This window comes from Dermacentor variabilis, unplaced genomic scaffold (genome assembly GCF_050947875.1).
Source record: "Dermacentor variabilis isolate Ectoservices unplaced genomic scaffold, ASM5094787v1 scaffold_12, whole genome shotgun sequence".
Classification (NCBI taxonomy): Eukaryota; Metazoa; Arthropoda; class Arachnida; order Ixodida; family Ixodidae; genus Dermacentor; species Dermacentor variabilis.
In genome coordinates, this window is record NW_027460280.1 from 45,659,023 (window position 1) to 45,677,517 (window position 18,495).

The window sequence follows — 18,495 nt, forward strand, 5'->3', positions numbered from 1 at the left end:
ATCAAATGGGCTTGTTCGGAAAATTTTAATTTTGATAAAAAATACAGTTGTGAAAAGGAAAGAATACATACATATATATATATATATATATATATATATACACACACACACACACACACACACACACACACACACACACACACACACACACACACACACACACACACACACACACACACACACACACACACACACACACACACAGTTGCGGACCAATAATTCGGACTCGGTGGGGACCGCCTAAATGTCTGCATAACTGAACTGGGAGTCAGAAATAGCGGATTCACCCAGAAATAAATTACTTTATTCCACAAGTGGTCATAAAAGACGTGCTGTATTCGCATTCGCGCATGATCACTTTTGGGGATATCTTCAATTTCGCTTGCCTTTTGCCTAGACAATCCGTGGCTGCTATTTTCTGGCAATGCCTTATATGCAATCTTTTTCATGCTTTTTGTGCTTTGTAAATGGTCAGAGCAACGCTCTCCATGCATTATCAACAGGATCAGCCACCCATAGCAGTGGATGATAACAGTGACATACATAGAATTGAGCAGAAGGCATTAAAATTAAATTCTGTGGTTTTATGTACCAAAACCATGATAACGTTTATGAGGCAAGCTGTAGTGGGAGGGTTCCAATTAATTTTGACCATCTGGGATTCTCTTACATGCTCCCAATGCACGGTACACTGACATTTTTGTATATCAACCTTTATTCTCCTTATTCCTCTTCTTCACCTCCCCCCCCCCCATTCCCACCAGATCTGTCCTTTGTCATCTCGGCCCACTGCACTCTCCTGGGCTTTGTTTCATCCATCCGCTGCAAATAAGGGGTGGCGTTGGCAATGGGTGCTATTTCCATCGCACCATTTTCAGTCATGTAGCCGATGGTCTTGAGTACTTCTTTTGTAGCCAATTTTACTTCTTTAAACGAACCCACAAGTTATGTGTTAGGACCACCATATCCTTTCTGCACCAGAACCCTATCGCTTAATGCAGTTGCGGGAATATTTGTGTTATGACGTTTGTCAAATGCTCTCTTCATCGCTTCCCTGTGCTCCCTTTGCTGTTCTGAACATTTCTTTGTTTCCTTCAAGTTAAGCTTCTCTGTTATGCCAAGTATATCATCTGCAGGCAAATAGGCAGGCTCCTCAAAGGCGGCATATTGAGTACTGCACCCCAGAGTGCTCATGAGACACAGCTGCTTGTAGACAGCTCTTACACCCTCCTGGGAATCCTGGGTACGTAATTATATATTGTTTTATATCTTGGATAAGTCGCTCTGCTAGTCCATTAGCTGATGGACAGTATGGTGCTGTGACTTATATTATATGGTCTTCTGCTTATATTTTGCTTTGTTCAGTTGGCAATGTTGACAAGAGCTAATGTAATCACTAATATATTTCTTCATACCAGGCCATGTAAATCTTCTCATTTTGTAGTATGTTCGCCAGAAGCCGTCATGCCCTCCTGACTCTGGACTGTCATGATAGAGGTCGAGAACCTTTGTTTTCAGTGTATCCAGTACGTAAAATTTTCCGCCTAAATACATCAGCTGTTCTGTGCCTTCCCACATTTTAAGTGAGTTCACACTTTGCTCGTTCTCACAGTTTCTAACAATGGGAAGTCGAGAAAATGCATCAACATCTGACAAATCTTGTCCACTCCTGTGTGCCACCTCAAAATCAAACTTGAATTTCCCTGATCCAGCAAGCAATCCGCCTTTTCGGCTGACTACCATTCACCTAATGAGTAAGCACCTAATGGTCAGTGAACAGTTTTAATTTCTTGCCTTCTAGGTATGATCGAAAGTACCTAATCGCTGGCACAACAGCCAATGCCTCCTTTTCAGTTGTGCTGTAGTTTTGTTCCGATTTTGTTAAAGTATAAGAGTAATATCCAACCACTTGTCTTCCTCTTTCGCTGCCACTTGTGCTTCTTTATTAGTACAGTACACCCCCTGCTCTGTAGTTCAATGCATCCGTAGTAAGTTCAAATGGAACAGTGAAGTCTGGTATTGTGAGGACCGGGTCTGATGATATGACTAATACCAAATCTCTGTACACCTTGTCACGTTCTTCAGTCCAAATGAAATCTGTTTTTACAGAGTAGGTTGTTCAACAATGCAGCTCGTGTTGTAAAATCCTTTGTGTAAGTTCTAAAATGTCCTGCGAGGTCAAGAAAAACTGACTGCGTGTACATTGTCTGGCTTCTTCATCTGTTGTACACATTCCACGGACTCTTCTTTCGTGCTCTTTGTGAACCCGTCCAAAGTGCGACTGAAAAATGTAATTTTGTGTTTAAAAAATTCACTTTTCTTAAAATTCACTTTAAGTTTGGCGTCACTTAATGCCATCAAAAGAGATGTCAAGTGTTTAGCGTGTGATGTTTCATCCTTGGAGTAGACTATGATGTCGTCTACATACAGATTACAGAATAATCCGAGAAATGGCTTGAGAACATTAATCATCATCTTTTTGGAGCCTTGCTGCACTGTTTTTCCATCTAAAAGGCAAACGATTATAATCGTATACATCAAATGGAGTGACAAAGGCTGCATACATTTTATATTCCTTCTCAGGCGAAATCTGCCAAAGTCCTTTGCAAAGGTCTATATGGGAAAATATTTTGAAGCCTCTGGTTTCTTCAATTATCTCGTCGATCCTTGGCATAGGAAAAGGAAAAATGTTGGCTTGGCCATTCAAAATCCGGTAATCAGTACACAGTCGCAGAGATCCGTCTTCTTTCGGAGCCAGAGTAATAGGCGAGACAAATGTCTACACTGATAGCCGTATTATCACAGCATCCAACATATTTTGGATCTCATTTTTCAACCAAAGTTTCTTTTCGCGTGACATACTGTAAGGCTTTTCCTGACCAGCGTAACATTTTTCAGCTTAAAGAGAACAGTAAATTTTGTTGTAGCTGGTGCAGAGTTGCCTAGACAGATAAGTTCAGGGAATTTTTCACGAACGTCTTTTTCACACTTAACAAGGTGGTCCACGACGTTCAAGGATGTGCACATCTCTACGCCACAGTTACTTCATCATTCCAATAAAGGTTTAACTTTCGCGTCATCATATCTGGTCTCCAAAGTGAGAATCTATAGTCACATCGCTTCACGACAAGGGTGTCGATGTTAGCCCTCTGGCCTTGATAAGAGACATTTGCTTTCGTCCATTCATCATATACTTTTCTTATGCCATCAAAGCTCTGTACCTGCGCCTGTCATCCAATTATTTTGTCACTTTTAACAAGAGCCTCATTTATTAAATACAGATACACAACTATCAACCAATGCATCAACATCGTCTCCATTGAAATTGAGTTTAATGTAGACAAGGCTAAGAGCGGTTAGAAAAACAGTCTCAATTTTTGTCGTCAGGTGGGACTGGCCACCCTCTTGTATTAGTTTTTTGGTTGCGTTTCCTCTGAATGAGAGGCTACTGGTTCTGCATCATTGCTGTTAGTAGACATTAAGTTGACGACTTGATTTCGGCCATAAGGATTTTCGAGCTCGCGAGACCTCCATGGAGCCTTTTCAAAGGTCTTGATCTGTCCGACGCACACTTTGTGGTGTAAAATCGGTGCAGATGTTTCTGAAACATCCCAACAGTTCTTTGACAGTTTTAGGCAACTTTACTTCACCTGCCTCCGAAGTTCCTTGGGTAAGCCATGAACAATCAGTGGCACTACTGCGGACTCCAGTAGTTCTGCATTTGCCATGTGAAGACGTAGTCTTTTCTAGTAAAGATATTCTAGGGGCTTTCCCGAGTCATATTTATAAAAAGTAGCTCAGTCCCACCTTTCAACATGGTTTTTGTCAAAAGCTGACAAGAAGCTTGTTCTCCACTGCTTCCATGTATCCAGCATATGTCCAGCAAAATGGATGCCATACCACTTCTTGGTAAGTCCGCTGAGAAACTGATGCATGTTCCTGATGCGATTGCAGGGTTCATCCCAGGAGTTCTCCTCATACGCTTGTTTATAGAACTCGATCCAAGCCTCTGGGCTTGAGCTCTCTCTATGAAAGAAGTCGGGCTTTACCATCTGCTTGTTTTGTCGTTGTTGGGCTTGAATAAGAAGATTTTCCATGAGTGGCTGCTGTCGCTCAGCATGTTGCTGCAGCAGGCAAAGCATTTATAGCAGGCACGAGTGCATGGAAGAGTCGGTCTTGCTCGGTGCAGTTCTTGCTGTCAGCTGCACCAGCGGCGTCATGGTGTGTTCTGGAAAATCGGAGTGCTTCATTCTTATTTTCACTGATGCTTGAACATCAATCTCCTGCAGCATCTTCCCAGCCTTTTGGGCAACGAACTCACGAAGCTTGATAGTTGTGATGCTATTGGGTAAATCATACTTGACGTCTTCATCCAATTCACACGTTGAAAAATACAACTGATGTTGCATGTCTCTGGCTATACTCAGCATTCAGGGTGTCTACCAAGTTGACATTTACAAATTCCTTGAGTTTTCCAGGTTTCCCCTGAGCACCTTTGCAAAATTCCCTGAATGAGCAAGAACTTTGTTTTATTTCAAGACGGGCTGACACCATGATGCCCAATGCTGTCACTCTCTAGTAAGCATGTTGAAACAAAAAAAAATGACTTAATCCAGTTTTAATAGTCAGGAGTAATATCTATTTTATTCAAAAATAAAACAGAAGGAAGGTGTTAGTAGGTGTTAGTAAAATGCACAGCAAAAAAAAATCGTAAAACCCATTCCAAATCGAGTCGAACGTTTTCAAATACGAATAAAAAGGAGATGCTACAGAAGTAAATATTTTCTAATACGAGCTATTTCTATGAAGTGATAGCAAGATCATAGGTATGAGGCCTGAACTTTGTCTCTACTAAGATTCTCTCTCAGCAGCTGGGAAGTCAACCTTAACTGTCCTGACATACTCTAAGCCAGCGCAAAACATCTCAGTGCAGGGTTTCACTGCTTTAAAAAGTTTATTTTGGTTTGGATGAGGGACAACTGCATCTCGGCGTCAGCCAACCTTTTGTTTTTTGAGCTCAAGCTCTTTCAAAGAGGCGGCGGCACGCTTACTTTTTCATTAATTCCTCAGTGCGTCGGTCCTTTCTGTTATCCTCCTTCTGCCACGCATTCGCCCCATGGACCATTTGAAGCATCCTCTTGGTCAGTTGTACAGTCAACGTCTGATTTTTCGGACTCCCTAGGGGCCGCAAAAACATCCGAAAAATCAGACAGTCCGAAAAAATGAATGCATGTCTTTAACTGCCCTTGAGAACTAAAATTGCCACAGGCACATCCGAAAAAAGCTCTTAGGGCCTGTCAGTACATGTATTAGGCATATCGGTGCTCCTACTGTGACAGGAGACGGGGGTGCACGCTTGTATAATTAAGGAATACATACTGTGTCCTGTGACAATTGCCCCTTCCCACACTTTTTATGCTTCACTGCGTGCCACTGCTGTACTGAGGCGAAGCTAACTTTCGGAGACTGGCATTACACAACGCGCTGTGCTCTGCGAGCTTCGAAGCCAATCGCGAGGATTACAAAGGCGGAGTCAGTGCCATTGCTGACCGCGGCGAATTCTTGCGATGAAAAACACGGCACCGCACGGCAAGAAGCTTAATAGGGAACGTAGAAGCAGCTAGGCTTAACGTTGTTGCGGTGGTGGCTTTGATTAATGCCATTTGAGACCTGCAGTTAGGGCAATATACATTGACTACATGGAGTACGTGGTGGTACCGCAAAGCCGTGCGAATTATCGGGCATGTCCGAAAAATCGGGCGTCTGGAAAATCGGTTGTTAACTACTCTGGCAACACCTCGTGCCGATGACACGGCGTTAATGACGATTCGTTGCGATTCCTCTGTTAATGTAGCCAGCATTAACAATACTTTCGTTCCCTTTCAATAAAGTTACAGGTAATTTTCCCTGATAGAAGCACAAATTCCCCGAGTTTTCCCTAAGTATTTCCAGACTATTCAAATTCCCTGAGAATTCCCGGTTTTCCCGGTTCGTAGACACCTTGGTTTGTGGGGATGCGCGACTCTCACGCGTCCCCTGATATCTTGTTTTCCCGCATAACTCCCGTCTCCTGCAGTGCGGCTTCGCCGCGTGGCCTGACGCTCGCGGCGGTCGGAGTGATTGAAGCGCAGTGCAAGAGATGGCGCGAGTGCTGCGCTGCTAACGCCGCCTCACGGCGGAGTTACTTGGGTCGGGAACGGCGAGCAGCGCGGACGTGCCACGCGTGCGCCAATCCAAGGTCTGCACTCTTGAGGCCTCGTGCAAACGAGCCACTGTTCGCGTGACCGTACGTGCGAACGACCAGGCGTTGGGATCCAGCATGGGGCGAACATATTCGCTCGCTATCCGGTCGCTGTGAGTCGGACTTCCGCGATTTGTCGCGCGCCCATCGGCATGTTTTGTGGATAGCAACTCGGCTAGCAGGCATTGATCTACGAAAGGTGCAATAAATGCCCTTGTGATTGTTTGCACTACTGCGTTGTCGTTGCTTTGTCCCATGAGTACGGGTGAGAGTACCCCACAGGTTACAGCACTGAATGTTGCATTTCTTGCATGTTCTTATTTATGCCTTTTTGAATAATATATTGTGTCGGTTCCTGCTTTGTATTCACCGTCTTCTATTGCAAATGGTTGTTGACTGTTTCGCACTTCTCTTAGTATTCTATGTGACACTTGCAAACAATGTTACGATTCTTACACTCTCTTTGATGAAAACGTTAAGCACCTATTTACCTTTAACTCATCATACTGGCCCATCTTTCAATGATTCTGATATAGTAGGCATTATTATCCAATTTTTCTTCACTTTTGGTGCAATTTTTGGTGTTGTATATTTATGTATTTCTATAGTCACTAAATTTGTTCATTGCCCTATACCATGCATTTTTGGACTTGTAAGGTATTCTTAAATAAATAAAAAAAAGATAAAATAAACTTCATAGCATGAATGTGGCAGCTTTAGTGGCATGGCACAAATTGGCACAACATTCCTGCCATGCATGCAAGGTGAAGACTACTTTATAAATATTCTCAACAGCAACATTCATATATTATTTTTCAGAGTACAAAACGCTTCCTGTTATAACTATTTACGCTTTCCGTTTAGCCTGTATATATCCATCAGCTGTCACAACATATAATGACTTAAATAAATTGTTTATACTCGTGCAGCACCAGTATGTTTACAATACACAGCATAATGATCCATAGGTGGTACATATTTCTTATACAAGAGTATAGACACCAGACGATATTATTCCGCATTGCAACTCTTCTAAACAGCCTTGATGGCGCCGATCTAAATTTCAAAACGATGTCCACGTGCTCCCTTTTTATACAGCCTTTAGTAAGGAATTTGTTTCTAGTAACCTCGGCCTTATTTGTCATTTTCTTTCGTTTGTGCAAGTTGGTGCAAGCATTTTTTTCATTTTTTCCCCTCGTGTTTTATCACTTTTGAAACCACAGATTTATATGCATGTGCTTTGCATTTGTTTTTTAGCTGCATTGCTTTGCTGTGTTATGTTCTTTTTCACCAAGAGAACCTTGTGGGTTTACATACTTTTATTTAAGCCTTATGCGCAAGCGCAGCACTTGCTGTCGACATATTTTTTTTTTACCATGTACAATAAAACCTCGTTAATTCAGAAAATCAGATAATTCGGATTTCTCCTTTGGTCCCGGCAGGCATATGCATTATTTAACGCAATGAAACTCTCGTTAATTGGGACGTATTTGGTCGCACATCTGTTAATTTGGACAACTCTTGGAGCTCAGTGAGCGCAGGAGCGCCGTAAATGTGCGACGCAAAAGAGCAAAAATAGAGTTAGCGTTCACCAAAACAAAGCCTCGAAGTCTGCATCGCCATAGCCATCAGTGGAAATCGTACGTGAATGACTACACCATCAGAAAGCTTCGTGCCTAGTTGTGCCTTTAAAGCCTTTATTCTTGAGTTTACTGCCGCACATAGCATCGCATTGGCCGCGTGCCTTCATGACTGCATGGTCACCATCCGTGATCGGGTCAATAGCGGTCGCAGTTTTGTCTGCAGTGGTCGCAGCAAATGGTACTTTCATTTTGACTCAGTGCGTGCGCTGGCCACACGCTTTCAGAACCGAAAGGTCGCCGTCCATGATCGTGTCGACAGCGGCCGCGGTTTCGTCCACAGCAGTTGCGGCAAACAGTACTTTCATTTCGACAAGCTTTCGAGGATGAAGAGAACCAGCTACATCACGATGGACGGCGACCCACCCACTCAGCGGCCCCGCTGTGAAGGAAGGTGCCAGGCCTTCGCTGCTGCAAGAGTTAATCAGCCACAAGGAGGCGCTCGGTGTTCTCAGTCATGGTCGCCTTGAAAGCTGCCTATGCCAGCTCCTTCTGCTCTGATCGGTATTCCACAGTCGTCTCCTCCAGCACCTTCTTCGAGAGTGGGCGGTCCAAATCGGGACCTCCTTTCTCCGAGAACCAGTCGGTGTCATTACAAGGGTGATGAGGAGGTCAGGCGAGGAAATAATGGCACAACTTTTCGCAGATAAAGCATTTTCCTGTTTCCCACACCCATCTCTCCTTAAAGGGCCCCTCACCAGGTCTGGCCATTTTGAACTGACAAGCGCAGAGCTTACAATGTGCACTAACGATCGTGTTTGCAAAGTATTACATCGCTACACGCTGCAGAAAGGTTTGAAATTTCAATCCAAATGCCGTTTTCCCTTTTCATCACAGCGACTGCGCTCCTAGCCGGACAGTGACGTACTCGTGCCCCTGCGCCTACGTACTTGTGTCCACAGTGCGACGTCAATCATCGAGACATCCGACTTCGAGAATTATTCAAGGCAAGATCTGTTATATGTGTGATGTGTTGCTTGAATTGATTATTGAAGTCTAGAGAAATAATAAAACACAAAAATGGAATGTCTGCGTATTTTTTGTTTTACTTCGCACCGAAGCCAGCGAGATGTACTTCCACTTCGCCTGCTTGTTCCCATGGTCGTGCAGTCAGGTGCAAAATTACCAAAACTATGCCATTTTCTATCGTGTTCCAGCGCATGAGTGTGCTCTGCGATCGGCTTGTGTCTGCCTCGGCATTCATGTAGCACTGAATTATACCGCTAGTCATGTGTCCTTGTGCACAGTGCGCAAAATCATGTGCTAAGCAAAATGAGAATCACAACAGCTCGCACGCAACGTCGTCAGCGGAAGTGCGCAGTGCCGGGAAAAAAAAAGAAAAAAAATGAAGGCGAGGCCCACGCAATTCTCGAGGTCCGGTATGGGAGAACGCAGGAAAGGAATTTCGCTTGCGGAGGCTAGACGGGACGAGTGGAGAGAGTGTCTCGCCCGGCAATGGAGCTTACCTGCTGAAACCATGGGTTCACGGCACTGAAATATTTCTATCTCGGCTATTAATCAGCCGACGTGAAATTTCAATTTTTGTGGCACAACGCTGCCTAGAGGACACGTAACAACTTCCAGCGTATAACCAAAAGTTGCTATGGGGCCTAGTGATATTTAAGTCAAGCTAGAGTGATAGATTAGTGCTTGAGAATCTCTAAGGGGTCAATATTATTGTGAACAGGGCCTTAATAATCAAGAAACTGATGTAAATGCAGGACATGATTAAAGACTACCCCGGGACATTCAAGCACTTGTCTGATAATGAAAGCACTGCTCAGTTAACTTCTGTCACTAGTATTCAACCACTCATTTCAAAAAACATTGTACCGTACTTTAAGACAAAATAAAATGCTATCGAGTTCTATTTCATTTTTAGAAAAAAGAACTCATTGAAATTACCCTTGACAACGACGTGGGCAGTCAAAAGGTCTCATTTTCGCTCAACTCTGCACCTCCCATGCTTTTGCGTTTCAGCAGTTTCATTATCGTGTAGTGCTGCGCTGGTTTTGCTGGCTCGCGAAACTCGCACAAACTCCAAGTAACAGAGAATTCAACTTCCATGTTATGTCGCGGGATGCCCTAACAGTCTACACCACTTGATCAAAAAGCAGCTGAAGCGGCAAATCCACTGCTCTGTCTTGGCTCGGTGTCGTCGTCTGTCGGGCGCAATTTTACTCACCGACAGCAGCAAAGGGTGGTGATGGCACATGCAAAGTCACCACTCCCCCGGTTAGGTGGTGGGAGATTTGAATTTCGAAAGAGGTATTCGGACCCTTCAGATGCAGTTTTCCTGTAAACTAAGTCTTCTCTTCGCACGAAAGAAGCATTGCGAGGTTTCTGGAATGGTATTTAAACAGTCCACGTCGACTTATTATTATTTGCCTTCAGTGTCCCTTTAAGACCTTATACCACATAACTTCCAAGTGACAACAGGTTAGCGCGAATTCACGCTACCATTACCTTCTGCCTCTCCGACAACGATGAGCCAGTCGTTGTCCAAGGGACCTTTTGGTCCCCGATGGTATAAGTCTCATCTGGCGTTGGATCTTGAGCAACGCTGTGCACCGCAATGAATTACCACATGAACAGCTGGGGCCGTATTCTCAAACGTTCGGCTTCCGCAATAGTTTCACCGCCGCAATAGTCACGTTCAATAAACTAAGTGACTGCTTACCCATGACGTCTGCGTGCACTACCAATACGCATTGTCGAACGCTTCACATTGCATGAGAGCGCGCACTGTGCAAGTACAGAGCGGCTCGGGTGTGTTGTTTTCGAGTGTATTGGCCGCGGTACAGGTTCTGCACACTGACTACGCTTGGTTACAGCTGCTTTAGGTAAAATAAATTGAATAAAGAAGTGTGAAATGTTTTATTTTAGATGAATCAACAAATATCGCCATGAAACAATGCATGTAAGGCGCCACCAAGAAGGGTACTATAACTACCACCTACCTTATATCTACTACACTCCACCACCAACCGAACGCCAAAAGACGTGTTCGTTAATTCAATATATATTAAGAGCACCCACCGACACTATGTTAATATGACATAGGCCGGACCTACTAGATGGCGTTGATTATTTTCCGGCTTTGCTAAAATTGGCAATCGGCTCGCGTTGTTGGCGGAGGTGTGGCCAAGGCGATAGTTTCGCGGAAGGCGAACGTTTCAGAATACGGGCCCTGGGTTATACCTCCCTTGGCAATGGCCATTTGTGTCAGATGCCTTTGGTCAGTATTCACAACAAAGGTAGAGCTATAGCTCAATGACCCTGTCACCTCAGGTGCTGTCTCTAGTCTGCCGTTCTCCCCTCTTAGAAATGCCACGCAGATGCAGCCGCACCAAAGGGGGAAGCATTGCATGGCAATCCCCTTTTGCTATGTGCTTGCTCTGAACGCCCTTCTTCAGACAAAATAGGGTCAGTGAGGCATAGGCGGTGGGACGGTCTTCGTCTCCCACTTAAAGCAGGCTTGATGGCTGGCTGTCAATGTGCTGGTGGTGGTGGGATGGTGTTGAATCAGCTTGAGTGCTTATTTTCTTTTTATTTTGGGGTGACCTCTGGTGCACAAACAGCAGCCAGCTGTTCTGCTTGCCTTTCTCATAGAATTTTGCTAGTTACTGCAGCTGTGCAGGGACTGGCTTCCGCAATGTGTTTTCGCAAGTTTCCCTGAATCAACAACTTCGTGACTCTGGGGATCTCGTCGGTGGTCTGTTACCATTTCTTTAGACTCTGGGTGTCATTCCAATACCTGGGGTGCTTTCCCCACTAGCTCATTCACTATAGCTCGATTTCATACTTTGCAGGCCTCGGGCTCTGCAGTAACTTCCTAGTGGAAATACCCCTTGAGCTCCCCGACATGAGCAGGCCCGCTCAGCCAGCCCGATTTCAGGTCTCTCAGAGTCGGGCGATTTTTTTCGCGACTTGGAATGACCCCGCAGTGGGCACCAGTGTAATCGGGCTCTACCTGGTCTAGCTCCTACTAGTGCTACCTAGCCCGCAGGAACACCGGTGTGAGTGTGCAAGCACAACACACACACACTGATAACAAACCAACCGAATGCTTTAAGACATGCTGGCTACCACGAAACTTAGTGAACTGGCAGGAAGCTGGCTCGTAAGAAGCGGAGGTATTCACTTGTGCTTAGAGCCACAGCCTTCATTGTACAGGGTCACTCAATGCTTTCGCTCGGTCCTTTCCCCAAGAATCAGTCGGTGTCACCACCGACCAATTCCGGGCAAGGGCATTTCAGTGCATCTTGCACTGAGAAAAGCAACGGAATGCTGCTGTTTCCCACAAAGTTGAACCATTCAACCCACTTAGTGCTGCAGTACAAACACGGTGGAGCCAAGGAGTTACCTTTTCTACCTGCCTTGCAATGTCATAGCTCAGTGCAGTGCTTCGGAATCTCAGAAACTGCAATTGCTGACACTGCCCACCGGACAGAGGTCAAAACTGATTGATGACACACTAACACTGGGTTCACGCGAGAAGCAGGCAAGTCAGCACAACCTTGCAGGACACAACAGATGACTCATGTTGTTGTGTGTCGGGTTAATGTACACCTTTGCCATTTTTAATAATATTGCACAAGCATCGACTGCACGGTATGTCAGCGGGGCTGTAACAGTGAGGGACAGTAGAATCAGCAATAGTATGCGCAGACATGAGAGGCGATTTTCAGTTTGAATGAATTTTGCAGCACTGATCACTTCAGGAGTGCCCCTTGCCACTACAAGACCACTGACGCGCTGCAGGATCGATGCTCGTGCAATGTTATTAAAAAGTTGCAAGGGTGTACACAAGGCTACTGCGCGTTAACAGCAAGAAACACTTAAACTTCCCATGCTTTCTTACCTCAATCTCAGTTGTTGCCGTGAGACGGTTGCTACCACCAGTACAGATGGATGGAACTCCCGCAGAGTTATTACGCTGGTCATCAGGCTCAGGAGTCCGATTGCTGACTGGCGAGTCACTTTTCAGACGAGCCACATTGCACATAACACACTGCAATAAAAATGAAATGCCAGCAACACACAACATGTGAAGAACGGGCACTACTCAACAACAATCATGCGACATAGGGAAACATGCAGGGGAACAACAAAGACTACAATGTTGAAGTCAACTTTCTTATGCAAGAACAGCAAAAACGTCTTTCAATTTTAAATAGCAATTGTTATATGTTCTACACCCCCAGCATAAAATATCACTTAGCAGTATAGCCAAAAGGCCATGATAAGTATTACAGACAAAAGTTAAGAATGCAGCAGCAAACACCTCTAAAGAAGAACATTGTACCTCTATATTGAATGGCTAACTACAATATGATTTTTTTTAAAAGGGGCGTGGTGGGGCATAGTTCCCTCAATGATTAATGCACTGTCAATTCTATTAAAACAATTACTACAAAAATTTGTCTATCTGAGCATTATATTTCTTAAATTTATTTCATTTTATTTTTATTTTATTTCTTGAAATGCTGCAGTTCTGTTCAAGGCTATTGCTGGAGTGGCAACAGAATTACAAAAGAACTCTGCAGTACAAACAATAAAAAATAATGTTGAGTCAGAACAGACAGAATAAGATTGAGTGGCAATTTAGCAGTAAATGTAAGAAATGTGTTAGCATTACACCGCACCTCTTTTAGGTCTCCACGATTTAAACCGCGTTCACCCCAAAGCAAAGACAGAAGCTCACTCATCGCACACCCTGCCTCTTCGAAAAATGGAGTGCACTGACGGTGGTCCGGAGTGCAGACCACCATCAGTTCCATTACACACTCACACACACACACGCACGCACGCACGCGCGCGCGCAGGCATGCATGCATGCACGCACGTACACACACACACACACACACACACACACACACACGCGCGCAGGCATGCATGCAAGCACGCACGCACGCACGCAAACACACTCCTCCACCACGTGACCGGCTTTCCAAACCCCCACATATACTTTTTTCCACTTTGACACTTCTAATATTAACCCTTTCAGGGTCAATTTTTTTTTTGCCATATGCGACCACCCAGGGTCATTTTTTTTATTGCAGATTCGAATTCTTCTGAGGGACCTATTTAGAAAAAAATTACCGCAATTTTTCTAGGGTGACCGTAAAGTGAGAAAAAATATTTTGCATAGGCATATATGTACTGTTTATTCATGAATAACAACAATAAAAAAATGAAATTAAAAAATTAGATGCATTGTTATAAGCATAGTTCAAGGCTTCGAAAATGCGCACACGAGAATATTTCGCAAGTCTCAAATGTTCCTGCTCTTAGACTAATATTTACGTCTATAGCGTAATAAAACTGCGTAGGTGAGTGCACTCAAGAAAACTGTATGGTTGTGTCAGTACATGGGGTTGGGTCAGTACATGAATCCTGCAGCTTTGGCTGCCTTCCAGGCCTGCCACACCAGCTGACATTGGTCACATAGGCCCAAGCTAGACAACACAGCCTCCCATTGTTACAGGTGTGGGGTTTATGATGGGGGGAGTGAGGGTGGTGCAAGAGCATTCTTTGGTTGTGATAAAGTGATGAGTATGCCTGGCAACGTGGACACTTGAGGGCATACAGAGTGGGATGTATGGCATGACAGAGGTGTGGAGGAAAGCTGTAGTTTGTAATTGTCACCAAGCAAAGGTATCCTCTTCTGTGAGGGATATGTGAGGTGCAGGTTGAGGCGTGAGGGGTGGTAGTGTTGTAGAACCATGTAATGGGGGAGGGGGACTAGGGGTTCCATCCTGAGTGCAGCCTGCCCTCAGCATATGCTGATTGCCAGCATAATACACCGATTACCCAGCATAATCAGCTCACGCTGATTACCACAGAGGGACTCGTGGCCGGGGGTCCATACGGTGGTTGGCGATACATGCTGCAGAATTTTGTGGGCCTTGGCAGAGATGCAGCCTTGCACATAATTCCAGCATGCCGATTACGAGTCCGTGAGGCCAATGATTGTATCTAACATGGTTTTGGAGACAACAGCAAGGGCTATGGTGGCTTCCTCCACTTTTATGGTGGCTGATTGCACAATGGAAGCCGAGGCAACATCCTGGAATTCGGTGCTGATGACACAGATGGTGCGGACTAGTCTGTTAAAATAAGTTATAGCCTACATTATTACGACGCCAAATTTTCATTTCTCATGGCTTGCCGTGTGGCGTTACTTAAATGGCAGCGGTTCGATCTTGACATGACATGGGCATCAGGACACCAGGTGACCAGGTTAAGTAACCTAATCTAACCCAAAAGAACTTGAACGATTTATTTAGAACATAATGAAGGATTGAAATGGGAAAATAGAGCGAAAGATACAGCAGAATCTCGATCATGCAAATCTCCCGGGGTCACGAAAAATATTCATACCACCCAAAATTCATATCACGGACATCACCAAAAAACAAAAATGGGAGAGTTAAAGCTAGAAAAACTGAAAAACTTTTCGTTGAATGTAGCAAAAAACGAAAACTTTACTTGCAGAGAAAGAAATCTATAATGTCCTTTTGCTTTTTTGTTGAGTCAGCCACCAGACTTTTCAACGACACGTGAGAGTGTAAAAATGCTAGCACGTGTCGTCGCCAATTTCATCCACACCCATGGCAGGCCTCAAAACAGAGCACATGCAGCATTTCAGCTGCCTGTGGTGGCTCCTCATCATTGTTCCTGTCAATGTCGCCTTTGTTCTCGCTGGAACCAGCGTCAGATGTGGCCTTAATACAATGACCTCGACTGTGTGTACACTGTAGATGACAAGGCTGTCATCTGTGGTCAGAAAATCATCCACGGAGCACTTGACATTGAGGATCATCCCAATTCTCAATTTCCAGCTCCTCCGGCTCTGAGGCCACTACCTTCAGAATTTCTAAAGAAGCTGCACTTCCCGAAACAGTTGGCTATGGTAACCGGTGTGACGCAGTCCCAAGCCAGGGCATTGAAGTGCAGCCCATCCAGAAGACTCATTTTCAAGTAGCTGTCATTACAACTAATCTTAGCGAGTAGGCGCCATACAAGAAGCCCCTTAAAATGATGTTTCACATCCAAAAGGACTTCTTGGGCAAGTTGGTGCTTAGATTTCCTAGGTATACATTGAGCAAAACGTGAACAAGGTGAATGCAGGAGCCAACGTTTCGACAAGTGGACTTGTCGAAACGTTGGCTCCTGCATTCACCTTGTTCACGTTTTGATCATAGTCTTGAATTTCCATCTCCCGCATTCCCAGTCTTTTCCCTAGGTATACTTTGTGGCACAATATACATTTCTTGAAAAGGGACAGAAGAAAGGAAGACATTGAAGCACCAGCGAACTACCAACTGTTTAATGACAGCCTCAAAAAACATATAAAAGAAAAGACAACTTCCGCTCATGCGCAGGGAGCCAAGGTGTGACAGAACAACATGGTCATGATAACATACTTTGGATAAAGCACATTCCTGCGGATAAAGAACATTTCTAAAGCACATATCTAGGCACCGCTGGAGTCCCCAGGGATGTGAAACATTCCAGGGGACTCCAGCGTCGAGCAGCTGTAGGTGGGTCATCGTATTCGGGGGCAAAAATAACCTTTACATTTTGAAGTCATATCGTAAGAAGCCAACAAACACCGACACCTAGGACAACCATAGGGGAATTACTATTTATTACTAAATTAATAAATTCATTAATAGGCTAAGGTTGTGGAATTGTTCCCCACCTGCAGCAAGTTGTTTTTTCATCCACTTTCATTTCCATTAATTTATCGTTTCTTTATTTCATTTATTAAGCACAAGTAATTTCCCCTATGTCCTTGGTGTCAGTGTTTGTTGGCTTCGTATGATATGACTAATAAAGATAGGGCCCCTCGGTTAACCCCCTTTCTTCTCGGTCTTTACATCTTGAAGCGTTACTTGCTTAGGGTTGGCAGCGCACTGATCAACAATCAGTACAATATTCCTGTTCTTACTCGACATCCTTTGGTTGAGTAGCGAGAGAAACTCTTCAAACAGGGCTGCCATCATCCATGGTTTTTTATTTGCCTGGTAAATGCAAGGCAGGTGATTTTCCCACATAAACATCAGGGCTTCTGACACTTACCTACTACAGTGAGCTGAAGTTTCTCTGAACCTTCGGCATAGCAGCAGAACAGAATGGGGGTCGGGTCCTCTCCTTGATTTTCTGCCTGCTCCGACATACTTGGCCTTTAAAGCAGAAGCTCTTCCAAAGCTGAGGGTCAAAAAACAGGCCTGCCTCACCTGCATTAAACACATCTCTGGGCTCATATCCATCGATGAGCGACGGCAGCATAGTCGCGATCCAAATGCTCACGACTGACTGATAAGTTTTTTTGCTTCACCACTGACACTTTTGTAGGCAAGACCGTGCCTTGGTTTGAAGCTGTAGAGCCAGCTGCCAGAAGCCTGAAACAAATCAGTGCACCAAAGAAAGCATGTCTTGTCAGCTTTTGCACCACCACAAATATGTTTTTTTCTTCGGAGAACTTTACTTTCTATGCTCATGCCGGCAACAGTCACTTCTTTAAACCATGTTAATAAAGCTTCCTCCAGCTTAAGTGAGCTGTCTTCGTCTCCTTTGTGTCGACATGAAGCGGAGCTTATTCTTCATTATTTGATCACGTTGTCCAACAATCGTGCACAATGGCAATGGTGCGAAGTTCAGCTCTTTTGTCTAGTCCATGCGTTTTCTTTTTGGATTCTTGTCCACCTTTCATAAAATGTCCAACTTCTCGTTAAAGGAGAGGGCTTTAAGCTTGCGAGACATCTTTGTTTGCTTGAAGGCACTTGCTGAAACAGCACCGCCATCACAAAGCACAGAGTGTGGATGCGAACAGACAGAATAAAAGAATAAAGAAACATGCCTGGCATAGTCCGTCCCAGCCCGTCCCGTAACCTACATCCGCGCAGCCTGCGCCATTCATATTCGCAAAGTGAAGGTGCCGTTAGCAGGCAACGCTGGCAACCCCCACAACATTGCGCAGCTATTTAGCCAGAATGACGACAGCCAGCGTTGCTGTCTGCGCCGTGCTAAGGTCTCGAGATGAAACCTATCTAGGCACCTTTCATCACGCTGCTGCAGCCGTGGCCTCACCGTGGAGTCCGTGGAGCATCTTTAGTGGCCGTGCGGGTGGCCGTGCGGGTGGCCGTGCGGGTGGCCGTGTCTGTTCGTGTCAAACACCGCAGAACAAAAATCAGTTCACTACATCCAAATTCTAGCACACTGTACTTTAATGAAACTTGGCCGGGGCTAACAAAACATGTATCATCCCGAAATTTGTACAAGCCATAATTGTATCATCGACATTCTACTGTACATTAGGGGCTCCTTGAATGAATGTGTGTTGTTTATTGGCGCAAGGGCCACTTATGGCCAAAGAGCACCATGCCAGTGTTAGTGACTGCAGTGGAGTGATGAGTTCTATGAAGTTGATGTGATATGGCTGTAAAGGGGCCTTAAACATAGTCGCTGTAAAGTGTGTAAAATCTACGTCTAATAAGATTATGGCGATGACTAATGATGTGTACTATGAGCATTTAAATGCATGCTAAAAATGATACGATATACAAAGTATTGCTACAAAACAGCCACCACAGTGTGGCTGCA

At 44.7% G+C, this 18,495-nt stretch overlaps 1 protein-coding gene across 4 annotated transcripts in view; it reads right to left on the reverse strand.

Annotated features, from left to right (window-relative positions):
• trbd (ubiquitin thioesterase trabid) overlaps nucleotides 1-18,495 on the reverse strand; it is a 109,116-nt gene that overhangs the window by 65,594 nt on the left and 25,027 nt on the right. For all 4 annotated transcript variants that reach the window (XM_075677175.1, XM_075677177.1, XM_075677176.1 and 1 more), the window contains exon 4: nucleotides 12,746-12,895. In XM_075677175.1, the coding sequence (XP_075533290.1) occupies nucleotides 12,746-12,895 (150 nt within the window). The remainder of the gene's footprint in view (nucleotides 1-12,745; nucleotides 12,896-18,495) is intronic.